The sequence below is a fragment of the Pezoporus occidentalis genome, unplaced genomic scaffold, assembly GCF_034315485.1.
Source record: "Pezoporus occidentalis ecotype Australia unplaced genomic scaffold, CSIRO_AGI_Poc_V1 ctg14, whole genome shotgun sequence".
Taxonomy (NCBI): domain Eukaryota; kingdom Metazoa; phylum Chordata; class Aves; order Psittaciformes; family Psittacidae; genus Pezoporus; species Pezoporus occidentalis.
In genome coordinates this window covers 5,804,801-5,822,718 of record NW_026913209.1, presented here as the reverse complement: position 1 = coordinate 5,822,718, position 17,918 = coordinate 5,804,801, and the positions used below count along the sequence as shown (strand labels likewise).

The following is a 17,918-nucleotide window of genomic DNA, read 5'->3' as shown; positions in this document are numbered from 1 at the left end:
CCAGGAAAAAAGTCTTTTATTTACAACATTCATGAACAAAAAGATTTTCTTTTTTTAAGTAGATGACATCTCAAAAATAATGCAGCACCAAAAAACTGGATAGCCAAGTAGGCAAGGGACATCCTGACTTCATTGGCTGCTTCGCAGCTCCCGTGTCTCCCCTTCAAACCCACAGAAACAGCCTGCTGAGTTTTTCCTTCTGGGCGAATCCCTGAAGCTGACCTTAGGCCCAGGAGTCCAGGACCATTTTCTCCCCATTTCTTACCCTGCCAGAAGTTAAGGCATACTAAGAAGTTCACTGGCAATTTTCCTTACTTTACAGGTGAGGCATGGGAGAACCTTTAGATCTGGTAAAACCTAAGGTTGTATTGAGATACACATTGAGGCAGGTTCAAGAGAAGATCTTGGTCTCCACACTTAACTCCTAGTGGCTGGTTCCTGCTGGAGCTCCGTACAACAAAATGGTGGAGACCTCCACGCTGAACGCAATGGACGTACTTCTAGGAGCAGTCTCACATAGGGCAGGGAGGCACTTACCTCTGCCAGCAATTTGATGTAAGGCAGATTCAGAAAGAGTGAAAGGTGGTCTCTACAACACCTCCATATGACTAGTGACCAGGAACATGTCCCATCCATACTGCCAAGAGGAGCTGTGGCACAGCCTCTGGGCTTATTTTCATTGATGGGAGATGGGAACAGCCTCCGCTCATAAATTTCTTCAAGGTCTTCTGCCAGGGTGTGTCCTCCCCATCTAAGTTTTCACAGGGAGGGTGTTAAATCTTCCTGTGACAACAACTGGCACACTGAGCACCCTTCTCACAGAGAGCAGGTTTTGTGTCTTCAGCATAATTATCTATCAGGCTAGGTCAATGGAGACAGACTGGCCAAATGTGGTGGCAGAAAGGTCCAAAGAGAATGAGCAAATAAAGAACTTTTGGTTGCTGACCTGATATTCCTAAGGCACTCCACATAAGGCAATGAAGTTATCACAACGCTGAAGATTTTGTTTGCTTCTTCCTGACCTACACATCCATTAAAGAGTGACAGGGAATCTGGTCACCATCTTTCATAGGAAAATAATTGACAATTAGGAAATTAATTCCCCAAAGCAACTTTGAAAGCCTCAACTAAGACGTCTGAGATGATTTCTTTCTAAGAACTGTTAGTGTAGAAAAAGCTCAGGGACTGTAGACCCTTGCAAGTCCCCCTGATGTCAGTGGGAGTTCTGCACTTACCACTAGAGTTGGGATTTCACTGTTTGTAAAATGGATTTAAATGAATAAAAACAGTATACAGAGTATTAACTGATCATTTAGAAAGTCATAGTAAGTGTTTCTCATCAGTGTGCATTAACTACAATAATTATAACCACCCTGATGGTAAGAAAAGAGAACATTTTCGTAATTTGCTGACTAATTTCCCCCTTGCACATGCAATTAAAAATCACTTAAAGGCTACTATAATAGTAACAAATATCTAACCAACAAATGTCAAAGGCTGTAGTCTTATCACATTAGTTTTGGAAACCTTTTACATAACTTGCATAATTTAAATATTTACAAAATATAAACTTTCTTGTCTTATCAAAAATAGGTCTTTGCACATTTAAACAACAGAAACCCTTTCACATGGTGCTTTTTAAACCTGGCATTAAATCACTGTATAAACATAAACAACCTTTCACAGCTGTAAAATGAAGTTGAGACAACATATGGAAGTGGAGAAAATGTTATCAATGACAGTTTAAGTATTTTAGTGGTGTGAGTCAATCCGTGAAATACATTGTGCATTGAACTTACTTAGGGTGCCAGACTAACAAGAAGCTCTAGCATTGAGCCCTATAACAGAAAGTAATGCTTAGAAAACTATTCCACTTTATGGCAGATTTCTTTGGGCTGAATCTCACATGGTTATTTATGAAGATGACGGCGAACCACCAGTGAGATGGTTGAACATGGCAGGTTGTTGCATACAGTCCAACAGTGGGCATCGACCAACTGACTTGCAAATGGTGTGTTCAGATACTGAGGAAATGCCTGCAAAGGATTTTATTTCCTTTAAATACCAAACTGCATTTCTGGCCCTCCTCAGACCTGTCCTTTGTCCGTTTGAAAGACAACCTATGAAAAATCCCAAGGCACACCATCAATGTTCCTCAAGCTCTGCTCCAGCCTGTCTACTCTGGACGCAGCTTGCCCCACACCGGTGGACCCTCCTCCTCTACCCAGGCAGTGCCTGGCTCTTGGCAGTCATGCATGTTTCCCAATGCCAGATGGTTTCCTGCATATTATGCAGAAGACAGCTTTCTGAACAGTTGCAAAGCAAAGGTTTTATGGTCAACAGCAGAACATTTGCCCTATCTTTGCTTTTTCTCTCTAAAGCCTGCAGAAATGAACCATCTAGTGGGTCCATCTAGCCCCAGTTTTAAAAATACAGACATAAGGATTATATCTAATGTTCATATCTGACGTACACATGTATCTTACACACCCTCCTACTCTTCAGTTTCTGACTAATGAGGTCTTGAGTTTTCTCCACTGTCCCTACTGACTACATGGATCTTCAGGACATAGTGGCTATTAAAAACTTGGAAAGTTCAGTGTCTGTCCCTGTTTATGGAGTTACATGTTCAAATGTGTCATCAGGAGTCCTTTTTTGTTGTTTTAGCTGTACCTGTGTGCAGGCTGCTGTTCGCTTTGTTGCTCTGCATACACCAAATGCTTGGGCTACCCGTTGTTTGATAATACCCATTCCCCCTGAGGCTGATCCTCCTGCAATTCCACATGGCAAGAGTAATTACTGCCCGTGTGGCAGCTGTGTGTACCAAGCAGTGCAGGATGGTTGGTGTGTACTCTGTACTTATTTGCAGGTGTGTACATCGGTCATGGTCTCACATCTCCGGCAGCGCACGTAGCAGCACCACACAAACTTGCACTCACACCTCTCCACATGCCTGACAACATGGGTGTTGTACCCGCGCCCACAGCAGAGGAGGTTGCAGCCGTCAGGTCCCTCTGAGGTGCGGTTACATTCCCTTCCCTGAGTTCCAGGGATCCCCAGTTTTTGGTCTTCAACACAATAGTTGGGTGATTTGTTCACATACAGCAGGTCTTCTTTCCCAATTGGTATTTTTCGTTGGCTTTTCTCTTTCCTGCGTAGCTTTTTTTTCAGTCTGTCTGATATTTGTATGCTGTTTTCATACTTATCCTTTAAAAAACGGCCAATCTTTTCAAAGGAGGACATTGTTTTCCAACAAGTTTTCACAGCACAGGACCCAGAAACACCATGACAACGGCAATCCACTGACATCAGCTTCGCTACAGCCTGAAAGCAAAGCAGAGAACAACATTTGGATGTGGTCCTTTGTTCATTAGGAATACTGCCTGACATCAGTAACACAGAGGTCTCAAAGTATTACAGCTGCCATTGCCATTTCAGTAGTGGAGAAGCCAGAGCACAGGAGGATACATGTTAGAAATCAGGTTTCCAACTCCAAACCCCCACTATGAGAAGCCTGGTCTTCAGAAGTGATCTACATTTGCACTTTGCAATGGCAATTACATAGCAATACCAAATCATAATAAGAAAAGCTTGTATTTCTGGCTGGCTTTTCATTCTGGAGGCTCCAAAATACCTGAAGCGACACATCCTGTGTCACTCCTCCCACTGCTGGAATGCAAACAGCCCTTACAGGGAATAGTAGGAGGGGGTGCAGGGATAGGGCAGGTAACAGCACTGTTCCTATGTTGGAAAACATTTACTGGCACTTCTATGCCATCTCTTAAGGGTGCCTTGAAGCTACAATCAAGATCACTAAACATTCACAGCACAGTATGCAACTAAGGTCAGGGGAATGTCTTGAGGTTGCACAAGTGTGTAACCAGTGTGGCTCAGCATCCAAAGCAGTGCAGCATACAGGCTGCAGGCTCCTCAGGGCAGACCTGTGTTGGAATAGCAGGAGAATGCCCACATCTCTGAGCTCCATAGGAAGTGTGTCAAAGGAGCCACTATAGTGCGGCAGAGGTGTCCTGAACTCGGTATTCTGGAGTAAATCTCAGATGCTTCTCGCTTACAGGATGAAGTCCTGATCTTGTAATATAAGCATACTAGTACTATCATGGGTTTCTAGTGTTTCCAGTTGAATAATAGCTGTATTTAACACCATTTGATATTCATACTACTATCATAATAGTAGTCATAATATCATAAGTAGACAATAGTAGTCATAATATCATAGTATCATAATACTATTATTCATTCATACTACTTTCATAACTTCCAGTGTTTTAGCAAGATATCCACGGTTATTACCAACATTAAAATACCCTGACATGGGCTATTTTTCTATGCCCAAGCAAAAGTAAACACTGGACTGAACAGTAACCGGGAATCTGCAGCTTGTGTTGAGCTTTTGCTACACAGAAGAATTTTGGCTCAGTTTATAGAAGACCCAGCCTCAAAGAACTGGAATCTGTAAACAAGCAGTAACTTTCTTTATCTGGAACTGCAACTCAAACAGTCAGCAGACAATCAGTATACTTCCTTATAGGATATCTAATAGTCATAACATTATTCAATTAGGCTTGTGACACATCTCACATTAGAGTTTGTAAAAGAACACAGAAAAACTGTTGCTTGCACAGATACAGCACAAGGACAAGGTATCATAATTTTCGCTTTGTTTTACCTTTCCATTAACATACTCTCTGGAGCCATCCTATAGACTCAAATGAGCCATTGGTTAACGGTGTGGAAAGCCTGTGTTATCATCTTCCATTTTACTAACATTTCCAACTCTCCCCATCCCCCCAACCCATATTTAATCTCCACAATTGAGGCAATTGGGAAATGTAATAGAAAGTGTGAATTTTAAATTAACTTATAATAATTCTATCTTGAAACTCTTCATGCAGAAAGGCCAATGCAGATTAAAATTATTCTTCTGTGGAGGAGCAAGTATTTCCCACAAAATGGGGAAGACACCACCCCTTCCCCTCCAACTTCATGATGTTTATTAAACTTCACCCTAAACCTTCATTACCCCACAGTCCCCACAAATATTAACTGAGGTCAATCTCTGTCTTTGACAAACTGTCTTAGGGAAGGAAAAGAGCAGAAGACGAATCTACCTAAGACCTTCCTCTGTTTTCCCCTGAGAAAGTAGTTTCATTTGCCTGTTCCTAAGTCTTGATTCTGCAGTGAGATCAGAACCCTGAAATCCTACTGAGTTCTACTGACCTTATTTAGGACCAGAAATAAACTCAAGCCAGGCTGCTTATTTGTAGCTCAGGCAGCACAAATGCAAAAGTTTCAGAGCTAGTCAGGGCATGGAGCACATAAAATGAGCAGTTTCTACCTTGTGTGTTAAACTGTCACTTTTCATCACTGGGAATGTGGTCTCTGAAGTTTGGGATGAGTCCAATGTGGTCAAATCCATTGATTTCAGTGGTAGTCAAGGCCTCCTGACATGTTCTGCCCCAAAGATATTGACACAAGCCCAAGTTGGTATTTGCATATAACTCTACAAACGTTATTAAAACCGCACATGACCAAAGTGCTTAGAGTCACATCTTTCTTTGGTGAGTGAATAGGACCTATTTGTTGGTAGAGGTTACTACAGAAGGCAAACAAGGTACTCAAAGAACCATTATCAACAAAGAACAGGTGTATGCCCTGACCTAGAACAGCCACTAGCCTTTGCAAACTCAGCCTGGTGAAGTGATACACCAGTACAGGAGATGATATTTCCAGATGCTGTAGATTGCCTTTGGGATTGGAGATTTTTCCCTATCCTGGAAGAAACATAAGAACATTGAAAAAAAGCAGACCCTCACCTCAGAGCACACACAGATTTTTTCAGTGGCGAATCAACTGGCAGTAATTCTTTTAGATACCTATCTTCTCTCTTTCCCAGGTTAGTTACTGTTTAATGGACAGACTTGACCTTGTGCTTGTATCTCAAGTATCTATCAATAATCTCACAAATCTATCAATAAGGAAATCACTGGGTAGTCAGAATATGTCACTAAGACTGACAGTGACTGAGGCAGACAAGAATTTGAGATCCAAGGATAGAAAGTCTTTGTTAGAACACAGATAATCTAATAAAATGTCAAGGAAAAGACAAACATGATACCTAACCATAAATTTTACACATGATCTAAAACCAGAAGGGATTTAATAGTATTTTCCAATTTCTAACAATTACTTATTTATACAAAGGCAACTAACTAGAATCTCTTCATCTGAAATCACATTGTACTATAGGATTTATAAGATTACAGTTATAATCCTTGCTTTCACTGCAGTATGATGGTTCTAATTAGGGAAGAAACAACAGGGGAAGAATATACAGTTTGGTTTGAGAAAAGAAGTGTAATTCCAAGTCTGATAGAATCACGCATAGTAAAATATGGATGAGGCAGAACGATCCACAAATTGTCTGGGAAGCCCTGGACATGCCTGCTAGGTGCTAAGGGTGAGTTACTTCCATGTAGGCAAGTAGTCCAGCAGTTTATAAACAGGAGCAGAAACGGATGTTGGAGTCTCAGGTTGATATCAAAATATATCATTAAAAACACAGCATATATTAGCAGTGATGGGTGATCAGATGACTGCTTTGATGCACTGTTTCAGAATGATTTGTGGTGTCATCAGAATTGTGCATGACCCCAGCCTGCTGCTTCCCGGCTGCTAGGATAGGCAAGTTTTCTGATTGGACTCCAACATATTTTGGGTTGCCTCTACTGCCAGCACAGGGAGCTGACATCTTGCTTTGACTGATGAAAAAACATGCCACTGGATCTCAGGCTGCCATGAAAGCTTTAATGAACAAACCCCTATAGTTGAACATCTAGCAAAATTCAGGTACTAGGAATCTTCTCTTACTGTTTTCTTGCAAGCAAACCTAAGATGGTGCCTACAGAGTCAAGGCAGCCTTCTGGTGGGACATGGCTGAGCACACACCTGTGTCTCAGCAGTGCAGTTACAGCGATGCACAGTTACTGGGATGCACAGAATTACTGGGAGTGTGACTTCCAGACTGACTCCACAAACAGTGCTCAGTGTCACACCTTTAGATTGACATGATAAATCTTTTCAGTTATTTATGAAATTGTGAGAGGATTCTCCCTAAGGAATAGAATTTCATAGAGAATTTCAAAGGAGTACTGTTACTCACAGAAACGTGGTGGATAGATGTGTCCTGTGCAAGATGGGACAGGTTTTCGGTTCTCTCGGGTGGATCCTGAAACTGACTGCTTGTGAGAAATGACCAGTGTGGAACTGAGAGTGGTCTGCGGTGAAGGAGGGTCACTAGGATTACAGTTTGTATACCCCTTAATGCCAATTAATGCTTAGTATCTTCAAGCCAAGCTCTCTGTTTGTAGGCAGTGTACTCAGCTGTGAGACAGGGGCTGATTGATAGTACTTGTTTTGCAATGGGAGCCAATGCCTATAATGAAACAGCCTAATTTAACCCACTGGCAGAACTAATAGGACTATTCATGAAGACAAGCACATGTCCTGCTGGAGGTACAGCACTTAAGAAATGGTTGCAGACCGCTGGTAGGTCTGTTACCAACCCATAAGTAAAACTCTCTGATGAACCAATCTATGTCAGTGTGAGAACACAAGCCCTGCAGATCAAATAGGTTTCCACAACTGGAAAACTAAGCAGAATTCTTCCATCAGTAAAAAAATACTACTACAATAAAAGTCAAACCATAGTGCCTGACTCACCTTTATACCTTTATGTAAGGAGCAGGGTTGCACAACTCACATATGCACATCAAAGTACACTGAACATTGCAGTGCTAAAAGATGAACATTTATCTTGTGGCAGAATAACAACTGAAACTGGAACCTTCTGAGGTTCAGGTTAGCATCCTAAACAGTGGATAACTCAGTAAAAGGATTCTTACTGTTTCAAAGTGTATATATTTTGGATTTAACTAAGAGATGTAGAAATAGCATTTTGTACAGAAATGGGAAAGTAGCAAGAGAATTCTGCACATACTAGTTCCATTAGTAACTCCAAACAAACAGGGAAGTATTTTGCATGGAAGACTGCTCTTGCAAGACACAGAACCAGGAACATGATAGTATTTATTACAAAAGGTCATAACGTACCAAAATATATTGCAAAACATCCTTCTTGTAAGCTCTCAAACGTGAAGGTCAGCATTTTCCAATATCTCCTAGTTAAGGATTTTGGAGATACAGAAGAGTTCTCTAAACTTACTTCAGCTGATATTGCTGTTAGAAATTCCAAGTACCAACAATAAACATTCTCTTTCACTCTGGACAGCAGTCAAAAATATTTGCTTTATCCTACAGTTTGCCATTAAGTTACAAAATATTTATGCATGGAAGCTGACTAAATACTCTGTGTATTTTCTTCCAAGGTAACGAGCAACAAATACACCATTGAAGCAAAATCAGTGAAATAAGTGTCTTCTGGCCTTTCAGGCTTGCAGGAGGTGCTGGGTTAACTATAGAATCATAGACTAGTTATGGTTGGAAAAGACTTTGAGATCATCAAGTTCCAACACCCCTGCCATGGGCAGGGATGCCTCAAACTAGACCGTGCTGCCCAAGGCTCCCTCCAACCTGGTCTTGAACACTGCCACTTCTTTGGACAACCCATTCCAGTGCCTCACCACCCTCACAGTAAAGAACTTCTTCCTTATATCTAACCTGAACTTCCCCTGTTTAAGTTTAAACCCATTCCCCCTTGTCCTGTCGCTACAGTCCCTGATGAAAAGTCCCTCTCCGGTATCCCTGTAGGCCCCCTTCAGATATTGGAAGAGTTCTATGAGGTCTCCACACAGCCTAACTCTCTCTACAAATGTGATTAATTACCCTTTGCTCTTTCCCTAAAGAATAACTGCTTAATCTTCTGCCTCTTATCAACATTCTCTAGAACACAATATCAACCACCTTTCCTTGGAAATGATTTAGCTTACTGACATCAAATTAGACTCACAGTAACTGTTCTCAGTTTACTTAGGTTCAAAGTTTGCTTCTTGTATTTCAGTCTTAAAAAAGGCCTATGTCCCTGACAGATTTTCTGGTTTTCCAACTTAATTATATTAAATAACATATATAACCTTATAAACTGTAAAAATTAGTTTAAATTAGAATACTTTGCAACAATATCACCATGGTTCTTCCCCATCTATGGCAGATAGAGCAGTTATTTTCAGTAAAACCCACTGATGCTGCTTTTGGCTACAGGAAATTACTGAGTTACAATGGAGTCCATCAATATATGTAGTCAAAACCAGAGGGTGTCTTTTCTTTCATTACAGCTGTGTCACTGAGCAGAACAGATTTAAAGTATAATGGGGCCAGAGAGACCCATTAAACATGAAGTTAAAAACTCCAAGGTAAAGCAGAGAAAGTGGTTTTAAAGCAAGAACCAGCATCCAAGTCTCTGCTATTTCAGATGTAAGCCCCAGGCACCAGTTTACAGACTCATATACTGGCTGTTTCTGCTCCCATTCATTGCTGTTTGCAAACCAGGACAGAAGAACCCAGTGTCACACACATACATACACATTTCCTCTGGAAGCATGGTTTTGAAGTCCTTTGAGCTGAAGAAGAGCTATCTGAAGCCAGTCTCCTCTCACTTCTCTGATAAGTGCCCTAACCAATGGGCTTTTTTAAAACAGAGATGTCATTTCCATCCAACCTTTTAAAAGAAAAGGTTAACTCTTGATTTCTTCTGAATGGTTTTAGACTTCTACTCTCAGGCACAGTCCCGAGACTGTGGATGGGTAATGATGCCTCATGTCCAGTCTGCCTGCTCATTCAGTATTAAATTAAATACTGAATTAAAAATGCAGGCCATGATAATAATGGAATAATCAGTGACAAAGCTCCTAATGTATTATGCTGATAACATTTCAAGTTTGTTACAGAATATCAAATATCTACTTAAGATAACTCTGATTAGCACTCTGGATGCGGTTCTTACTTCGTGGATTTAATTTTAACTTGTGGAGTTTAGTTATCTGGTTAAAACCAGCTCTGATTCCAACTTTGTACATGTTTGCATTGGTGACTTTAGTGCTGTTCTTGCCACTGGCCCCATTTGTACCTGGAGTCAGGGACAAGTTTTTTTTGATTGATGCCATTTTGTCAATGAAGGTGAAAAAGGAATTGCTGCCATTTCTGAACAGTGACACATACCTGCCTCCCAGCCTCGTTGTTGTGCAGGTTCATCGCCACCAGCCCGCTCCTGCCCGTTATGTTTTTGATGGGCATGTCCAGGAACTTTCTGCTGAATGACATTCCATAGTGGATGTCGTCGGAGCAGCCGCCCCAGTGCCAGCCCTCGATGGCCGAGCCGCCGTGCCGCAGGCTCGTGTCACAGGAACACTCAGTCACGTTTCCTGCGCTGCACGACCGCGTCACCGAATGCACGAGGCCCGCCGATGTCACTGCTGATATGAACGCGGTCTCCTTCGTGCCTACAAACCAACGTGCGGGCATGTTACTTCATCGCTCCCTTTGATTACCTCCATAGCAGAGCTCTAGAAAGCCATTTTACAAGCCAGACTGTTATTAAAAGGGAACAGTTACAAGTTTAAAGCCATCACAGCTTGGTCTGTAGAGTTAACTTCTTTAAAGCAGTGGATATTCACATCCAAAAAAGACTTTAAGGCCTCTTAGCATGACCGTGCTATTAATGATGCTGTTTCTGGCTGCTTGCACCATGCAATTTTTGGTAACTCCTCTCTAAATCTGGTTTGGAACTTTATTCACCACAGAAAATTTCAAGCCAATTTGCTTTTAATAATGATAATAAAAAAATATCAACCCCCAAACGAACCATACCCCCAACCCCATTACTCTCCAAACTGCTTTTCACTATTCACATTCATTTGAAGAAGAAAAAGTTAGTTCAGACCTCAGAGGAGGAGCTTGAAGCTGTCACAATCCCAGGTTACTTTGGTATAGGGCCAGAACTTACCTCATGCTAAGTTTAGTAAATATCGAGGTTCTAATTTATAAAGGTTGCAAACAGCACTAAAAACCTTAAACAAGACAGAAATCAGAATGGCACAAGGATAATTAGGCCATGTGCTTTTCCATGGGAAAGACAGCAGTTTAAAAAACCTTTAACTGTTAGGCTATATCTCAGAAGAATCATGGAGGGACCTGCCTGGGCCTCTTAAGCTCTGAGACTTCTGAGATACTGTAGCACAGCTCTGTAAACGTGTTAAGCAAGATGTATACTGTCTAAGCAACCTGAAAATCAATGACTGGCCATTAAATGTAACTGAAATTTCACTGTACTGATTTTCACTGCTGTAAAAACAATGCGCTATTTCCAGTCTCCCAAGTTTCTGCTCACAGGCAGAAAAGTTCCTCTTTGTTTCTCCTGTTCATATTAATCGGTGGTGCTGGCAACCTCATAAAATGCTTCAACAGGACATACTAGTGACACTTTGTGGGTTAGTAGTACTGCTTATTTATGGGTCTGCAGGAATAGTCTTTCCCACTGGACATAAGGACTGACATACAGCATGTATGACTACATGCAGTAGGGTAAACTGCTCCCTGCTTTTTTTTTTGGTTGTTGTTTTGTTTATTTTTTTTATTTACTTATTTTTTGGAGTATGCATCATTTTTTATTGCACATTTTACATTTTTGTAGTTAATGTTTGATTTTTTCCACTGTTGCAGCATAAAGTGAAGACTGTACAAATTCAAAATGAAGTAGTAAAATAGTTCAGTTCACATCAATGCCTGCACCAAAATCATCAAGCAGAGTGCTCAAAACAAACTTGCAGGATCAAGACCTGCCACCTGATACAAAGTGTCCCAATTTCAGTCTAAGTTTCAGCAATTCCATCATTAGCTCCAGTGCTTTCGAGCAGCTCTGGTCTTGCTATGCTGAGCAATACCACCTAATTGAGCACATTTTAAAGTAATTCACATTGCATACAGCGCTGTGAGCAGATTTTTACCTGCAATGAAGTGACTTTTTCGAAATACTATGTGTCATTACCCCACTCATTGAGTAATTATGACATAAGGGGATAAAGCCGACATCAGTCTAAGAATAACATTTCAACACAGTTAAGTAGATCTAGTTAAAGGCGCTGTCATCCTCGGACCTATTAAGCAAAATTGCAATGAGGAACAACGATTTTGGAAATGCGATGGTAGGCTGTGTCTGCTCCCTGCGCTTCGTGTACCTGTGTCAGGTTCCCGGGGAGGATGCGGTAACCTCTCACTACCACGCCCGGTCCCTGCGTCCGCCCCGCCGGAGCCCGGTCCCCGCCGGCACCTGCGGCCCCGCGGCCTCGACAGGGCAGACACTCACCGCTGCTGAGCTGGTGCCCGAAGGCGGCAGCGGTGGCGGCGGGTCCTCGGCGGGCGTTGGGTGGTGGACGGCAGTCCCAGCGCTCGTGTCGGAACTGGCTGCGGCACTCCTGGAGGCCCAGGCGCGCTCCCTCCCGGATGGCGGGCACCAGCTCCGGCTTCTGCTTGCACAGCTCCTGCTGTCGGAGGCTCAGCGGCGGGCTGGCGCAGCCCGGCTTCTCCTGCCCGCCGGCGGCGGCGATGCCCAGCCACCTGCAGAAGCAGCCCCCTCGTCAGCTTCGGGCCCCGAAGGGACGGACGGGCTCCGCGCAGCCACCCCATCCCGCGCCCAGCTACTCACATCCAGGTGCCGCCGGCGGCGGCAGGGCAGAGGGAGATCAGCATCGCTGCCAGGAGCAGCCGCGCTCCGATATCTGCCCCTCGCCCCATGACCGCCGCATCGAGCCCCGCTGCGCTGCCGCTGCCCGCCGCCGGCTCCCCGGGCAGCAGGGACCGAGCAGGACCGTTGCCGGTGGAGTACCCCTACTCGGAGCACTTCTCCACGGGGGGCAGGCTGCAGCCGTCGGGGGAAGCCCGGGCCGTCGGAGGGCCCTGACAGAGAGAACGGGCTGGAGGGGAGGGCAGCTGGAGGGAAAGCATTGGGAGCTCGTGATGCCCTTCAAGGTGAGAAAGTTGGGTTCGATGTTGTCCCCGGCTCTGCCTCCCCCGAACGCGCATTGGCCGCCCGAGACCGGGGCGGGCCGGGGCGGGGCGGGGCGCGGAGGACCTCAGCGGCTCCGCACCGCACCGCTGTGGCCCGCCAGGCCCGGTGCCGCTGCTCGCCAGCCCCGCTGCCGGGCTGCCCCTCCCCTCGGGGAAACGCTGCGAGCGGCTGCGAAGGGCGCTGGCGGATGGCCGGCGAGACAGAGCGGGGCTGCAGGAGGGGGAACCGGTACGTCTGCAGTGATTTCATCACATTTCTGCCGAAGAGAAGGCACAAAATGCTGACGTTAATCATAACATCCACTACACTTTTAATTCAAATTTTCTAGTGCTTTAGCAGTATTAACTGCCTGGCTCCACAGTCAGCATCAGTAGCCATTAGGACAAAATTTGTCCACTCCTGTTAACTTCAGTGAGACGCTCTTATCAGCTACTGCTACTGCCTCAATAATAGTTAGTTACTCATTTTACACATTAACAGCCAATGAGTCAGCTAGCACCCGGTGAAGAGCTGGTGGTGGCACTCTGGACTTTAAAGTCCAATTTGATCATGCTATATTGCTGCTTCCTTCTGTGTAAGTGAAACACCTGCACTAAACATAATCTGGATGAGACGGCAGCACTGTAAAGACTTTGATTTGACACAGTTGTAAATCAGCTAAATAGCTGTTGTTGACTGACAACATCTCCAAGTGAAGAGCACAACAAATCATTTCAAATAATAGATGTACATTTTTAAGAGTACAACATATTGAGAAATAACCACGTAAATGTGATGTTCCCCATCACTTTTTCCCCTTGGATGTGCTGAGATATTTTAAGAGAACAGGCTGTGGTACATTTAGGCAAATTATGTCTCCTTCCTACTCTGCGCTCATTTGCCTGCTCTTAAAAGGGTCTCCAAAAGCATCGCCAGTTCTGGCTAGATGCCACATGACCCCATGAACTATTTAAACCTTTGGATATGGCTTGGCTTCTCTGTTTCGAATTTTAGTCTGGAGAGCATCTGCTTGTGGTTGCAGAGGAACTTAGTTCAGAGTGACGGAAATGGATGGAGGACGACATAGGAACACAGGGAATGGGCTGTGAAACAGTCCTGGACCAGCCAAAACTGTGTGGGCTGTGTCAGAGAATTATCTAATTATTTCAGGACAAATGGTTCATTTTATCCTCACTGCTGCTTCCTGGCTCCACCTACCAAAGTTAATTCAAAGCCCTGGTCTAGCAGCTGTGTATTTCTTATGTGCTTCTTTATCTGCTATATGCATTTATCAACCACTCTGAAATGGTTCGTTTTCCTGCCAGTTCTTTTATTTAACAGGGGTCACTGTGATTTGGGGGTTTGTTTGTTTGCTTGCTTGTTTAGGATTTTTGTATTGTTGGTCGTTAAATTTTAATTAGTATGGAGCTTTCAGTCCTAAATTCTTATGTTATTTATTTTTTTCTAGAACCTGCAGAATCTTATATGTAATAGCAATGTAAGATTTAAATTAGAAAAATATCAATTCAAAAAATCTGGTCGTATTTGTAGCATATTTTATATATGATACCATAAATAAATTAGTTCTCTGTTGAGTTTCCATATGCTGTGATCTGATTTTGTCTACACGTTTTAGGTACAGAAATCGCTAAGTTTTTAGGAAAACTCTTTGATCCTATACACTTGTATAAGGTTAAACAGTTGCAATTTGGAGATCTGATACTAAAAAAAATATCCCAGTATAAACTGTAAGGGACTTCTTGAGGTCATCCAATTCAATAGTTAGCAGTGACTGGAAGCAAACCACATTTTCTCACGACCATCTGATTTAAAGAAGTTTGAATTATTATATATCTGTGTCCTAGCCCCCATCTGCGTCTCTTCCCACTTCTTTCTCTTACAACCACTCCCCCATTACACACAGCCCCTGCATCTCCTCTCTGGCTGTTGCAGCCTGGTTGCCCACCAGATCCTGGTTGCCCTTGCCCTTCTCCTGCCTCTCAGCTTCCTGCCTGCCATTTACACCACCTCTCTTTGTTTCATCCAGCAATACTCTTCTCTCCAGGCAGAAGCAGCACATACAGGAGTATTCCTATTAGACCAGAGCTATGTGACTGCATATAGGTTGGTTGGCTATCAGAAATGGAAGGGCAAACAAATTACTTTGCAAGTTTTGCACTTTGCAGACCTACAAAGGAGCACAATTTGGAAATATCTTGCTGATCTACTAAAATGGATTGAAATTTGCCAAATGTTTTTAAAGTCTGTAATTCTAATTCACTGATGCTTCACAGCCCTCTGTGCTGGAAGACCATTCAGTCCATGAAAGACAGAACCAAGGTGTGATGCAGAGACAATGAACCAGAATCCAAGCCAAGGTCAAGTGCCAAGCCACAGAGATCAAAATTTACTGTAAATCAGGGAAGATAAATTAGATGTACTGCTCATATAACTTTCCCTGGCCAAGGTGGGGCTATCTCTGGCTATTCATAATAAAATGCCCATAATATTCTACATTAAAAAGAAGACAATAAACTGTTGTTACAAGAAAAAAAAGGAAGGAAATGTGTCTAAGCTTACTGGTGTTTCTTGAATGGGCATTTACTAATTTACTGATTTAGCAGTAAGTAAGCAGTAAGTTATTTAATGATGATTAATGTGGTCTGGACAGAATCAGTTCCATATATATATATATACACACATATGATTTACTGTTAGATAAGGAAAAATGCTCTGTTGTACAGAATCTGTGGGAATAAGCAGATCACTTGAAAAATAGTATGCTTCACAGATAGACCAATTATCTCTGAAAAGTTAGTGGCCAGTGCTCTCACCATAACCAAGGTCTGCCATCTTATTTAGTAGGTGCAAATACATACAAAGTTAAATTCTCCTATACAAGTTGCCACTTTTGAAAGCTTCCTTTACATTTTCTTTGCTCTCCTGGAGCTTCTGATGCCCAGCACAGGCATAAAAACAACACTACAGACTTAATTATCCCACCGATACATATGGGCTCTACTACTAACCAACATGGGCATTATCCCATTATCTTAAAATACTGAGCAGAAGTAAACCTGCCATCCAAACAGGAAAATCTCCCATATTCTCTAAATCAGATTATCCCTTCAGTTATGAAATCTATCATGTTTGGTGACCAAGCACAAATTCTGTAGTGCGCTTTCAATTCACTTCAGTGTCTGGCTGCACAGTGTCATCCCGCAGCCCTGGGAATCACAGATGTAATGAGTCTTTGCAGTGAAGAAACTGGAACAGTATCAGCAAAATAGTGGCATCCAAGCAGAGCTGTTGCACTATGAGGGCTGTGAGAGCTCTGTACCCTTAGCAAGAAGGGATATGAGGAGAGCAGTGCAGTGAGACCCCAACCTTTAGGCCAGGGGTCCTTACACTCTTGGTACAATGCCTCCTTACATTGCAGCATTTCTAAAAGATGATGTCTCAACAGGTAAGTCTCAGGCCCTCAATAAGGTCAGGCTAGTAGTAGAGGGAAGTTAGGAGGAAAACAGAGATGCCCCCTCTCCCATAAATAGTTCCTTGAGTCCCTCTGCATTTTGTCCAGAGGTTTTACACTATTTTTGCTATCAGTGCTATTTTGCATTTTGGTACTTATAGCCTGAAAATGCACACATCTGCTGCTAATTTAGATCTGGCATGCTGAGTTCACAAGTGACTGGGACAGCAATTAAAGTGCATCTAGTAATGACATGATGGCAGATGGAGAACTCACAAACAGACCTCACAAACACGTGGTGATTCCAGAGCTACCCCTTAATATTATCTTTATAATAGCTGCACAACACAGTACACAGAACTGCATTTGTTATGTGCATGGATATATAGAAAATGGCAAAGTAGGACCTGAAAGGCAAGGAAAAGGCAGCTTCTCACAATTCCTTCCATCCTTACCAAAAAATCCAGAAGAAATCTAGTGTGGCCTCCAAATAAGTTTTCTGAAGCCTGTAACTCCAGACAGGTGCTGAATCAACTGCTGAGCAGATCTCCTGGCAATCTATGTCTGTTGGTGATGTGCTGCCAGGAAGCTAGGGCTTAGGAAGAGGGAACTCAGTTTGATTTTGGAGTCTGTTGTTCCGTGTGGTCACAAATTTGGAAACAGTGTCCTGGATCAAGCAATATTTATGAGTGCTTGAGATCTGCTTGTGTTTTGGGGGATCCTGGGGGTAGATACAGGTTTCTTCTAAAATATTGCAGGCAAATTCTGTTCTCTGATATGGACAGTATAAAAGTAGGTATTTTCTAGACTTACTCTGGAGTTTTTACATATCAATTTTGGCATACCAGGATTAAATAAAAGGTTTCAAGGGAATGCTGATAAGGCTTCAAAGCATAACTAAGAGGGGTGTGAAGAATGTGGAACAAAAAATTTTAATTCTGATTTCACCCACATCGTAATTACTACTAAAAATTAAAATGAGTAGTAAAATTGTATTTGATAACAGTGCACCTTTATGCCACCAATTAATTTCCCTGGTTGTTTTGAGGAGGACAAGAAATGCTCTAGGAGATATTATGCAAAATGAAACCTTTCATTGACAGAAAATTTGCTCCTTTTTTATACTTAAAGCAGCATTATTTAAGCTTTTTTCTTTTGTAGATAAAGTGTATGAGATGAGAGGAGGGTTGGTGCTGCTGGCTGTTGTGGCAGAGCTTCTAGGAGGTAATTACACAGTTTGATGAAAACAGTAACTCACGTGTATGGAAAAACCCAAGTCACCTTAGTGGAGAGGGGAAGTCTAGAAGTATTTCTAATTTAGATTTTAAATCAGACTCCTCTGAGGGTTTAAACTACTATTTTGCTTCTCTAAGTGGAAGCTTTATGCAGAAGTTCCTGAGATAAGCAGGATGAGATACTCTTTCTGTG

At 42.7% G+C, this 17,918-nt stretch overlaps 1 protein-coding gene across 1 annotated transcript; it reads right to left on the bottom strand.

Annotated features, from left to right (window-relative positions):
* Positions 1–13,148, bottom strand: WNT16 (Wnt family member 16). Its single transcript, XM_062609650.1, has 4 exons — positions 12,677–13,148; positions 12,338–12,588; positions 10,195–10,475; positions 1–3,324 (listed from the first exon to the last, which is right to left on the bottom strand). Exons 1-4 carry the CDS (start codon positions 12,763–12,765, stop codon positions 2,860–2,862), a joined length of 1,086 nt encoding a protein of 361 aa, XP_062465634.1. The 5' UTR covers positions 12,766–13,148; the 3' UTR covers positions 1–2,859.
* Positions 13,149–17,918: the final 4,770 nt, after the last annotated feature.

Coding starts and splice junctions, on each gene's coding strand:
- WNT16 (XM_062609650.1), bottom strand. CDS start 12,765: ATGGGGCGAGGGGCAGATATCGGAGCGCGGCTGCTCCTGGCAGCGATG. Junction 10,476..12,337: donor CGGGCACCAGCTCAGCAGCG/GTGAGTGTCTGC, acceptor GTTGGTTTGTAG/GCACGAAGGAGACCGCGTTC. Junction 3,325..10,194: donor ACAACGAGGCTGGGAGGCAG/GTATGTGTCACT, acceptor CTTTGCTTTCAG/GCTGTAGCGAAGCTGATGTC.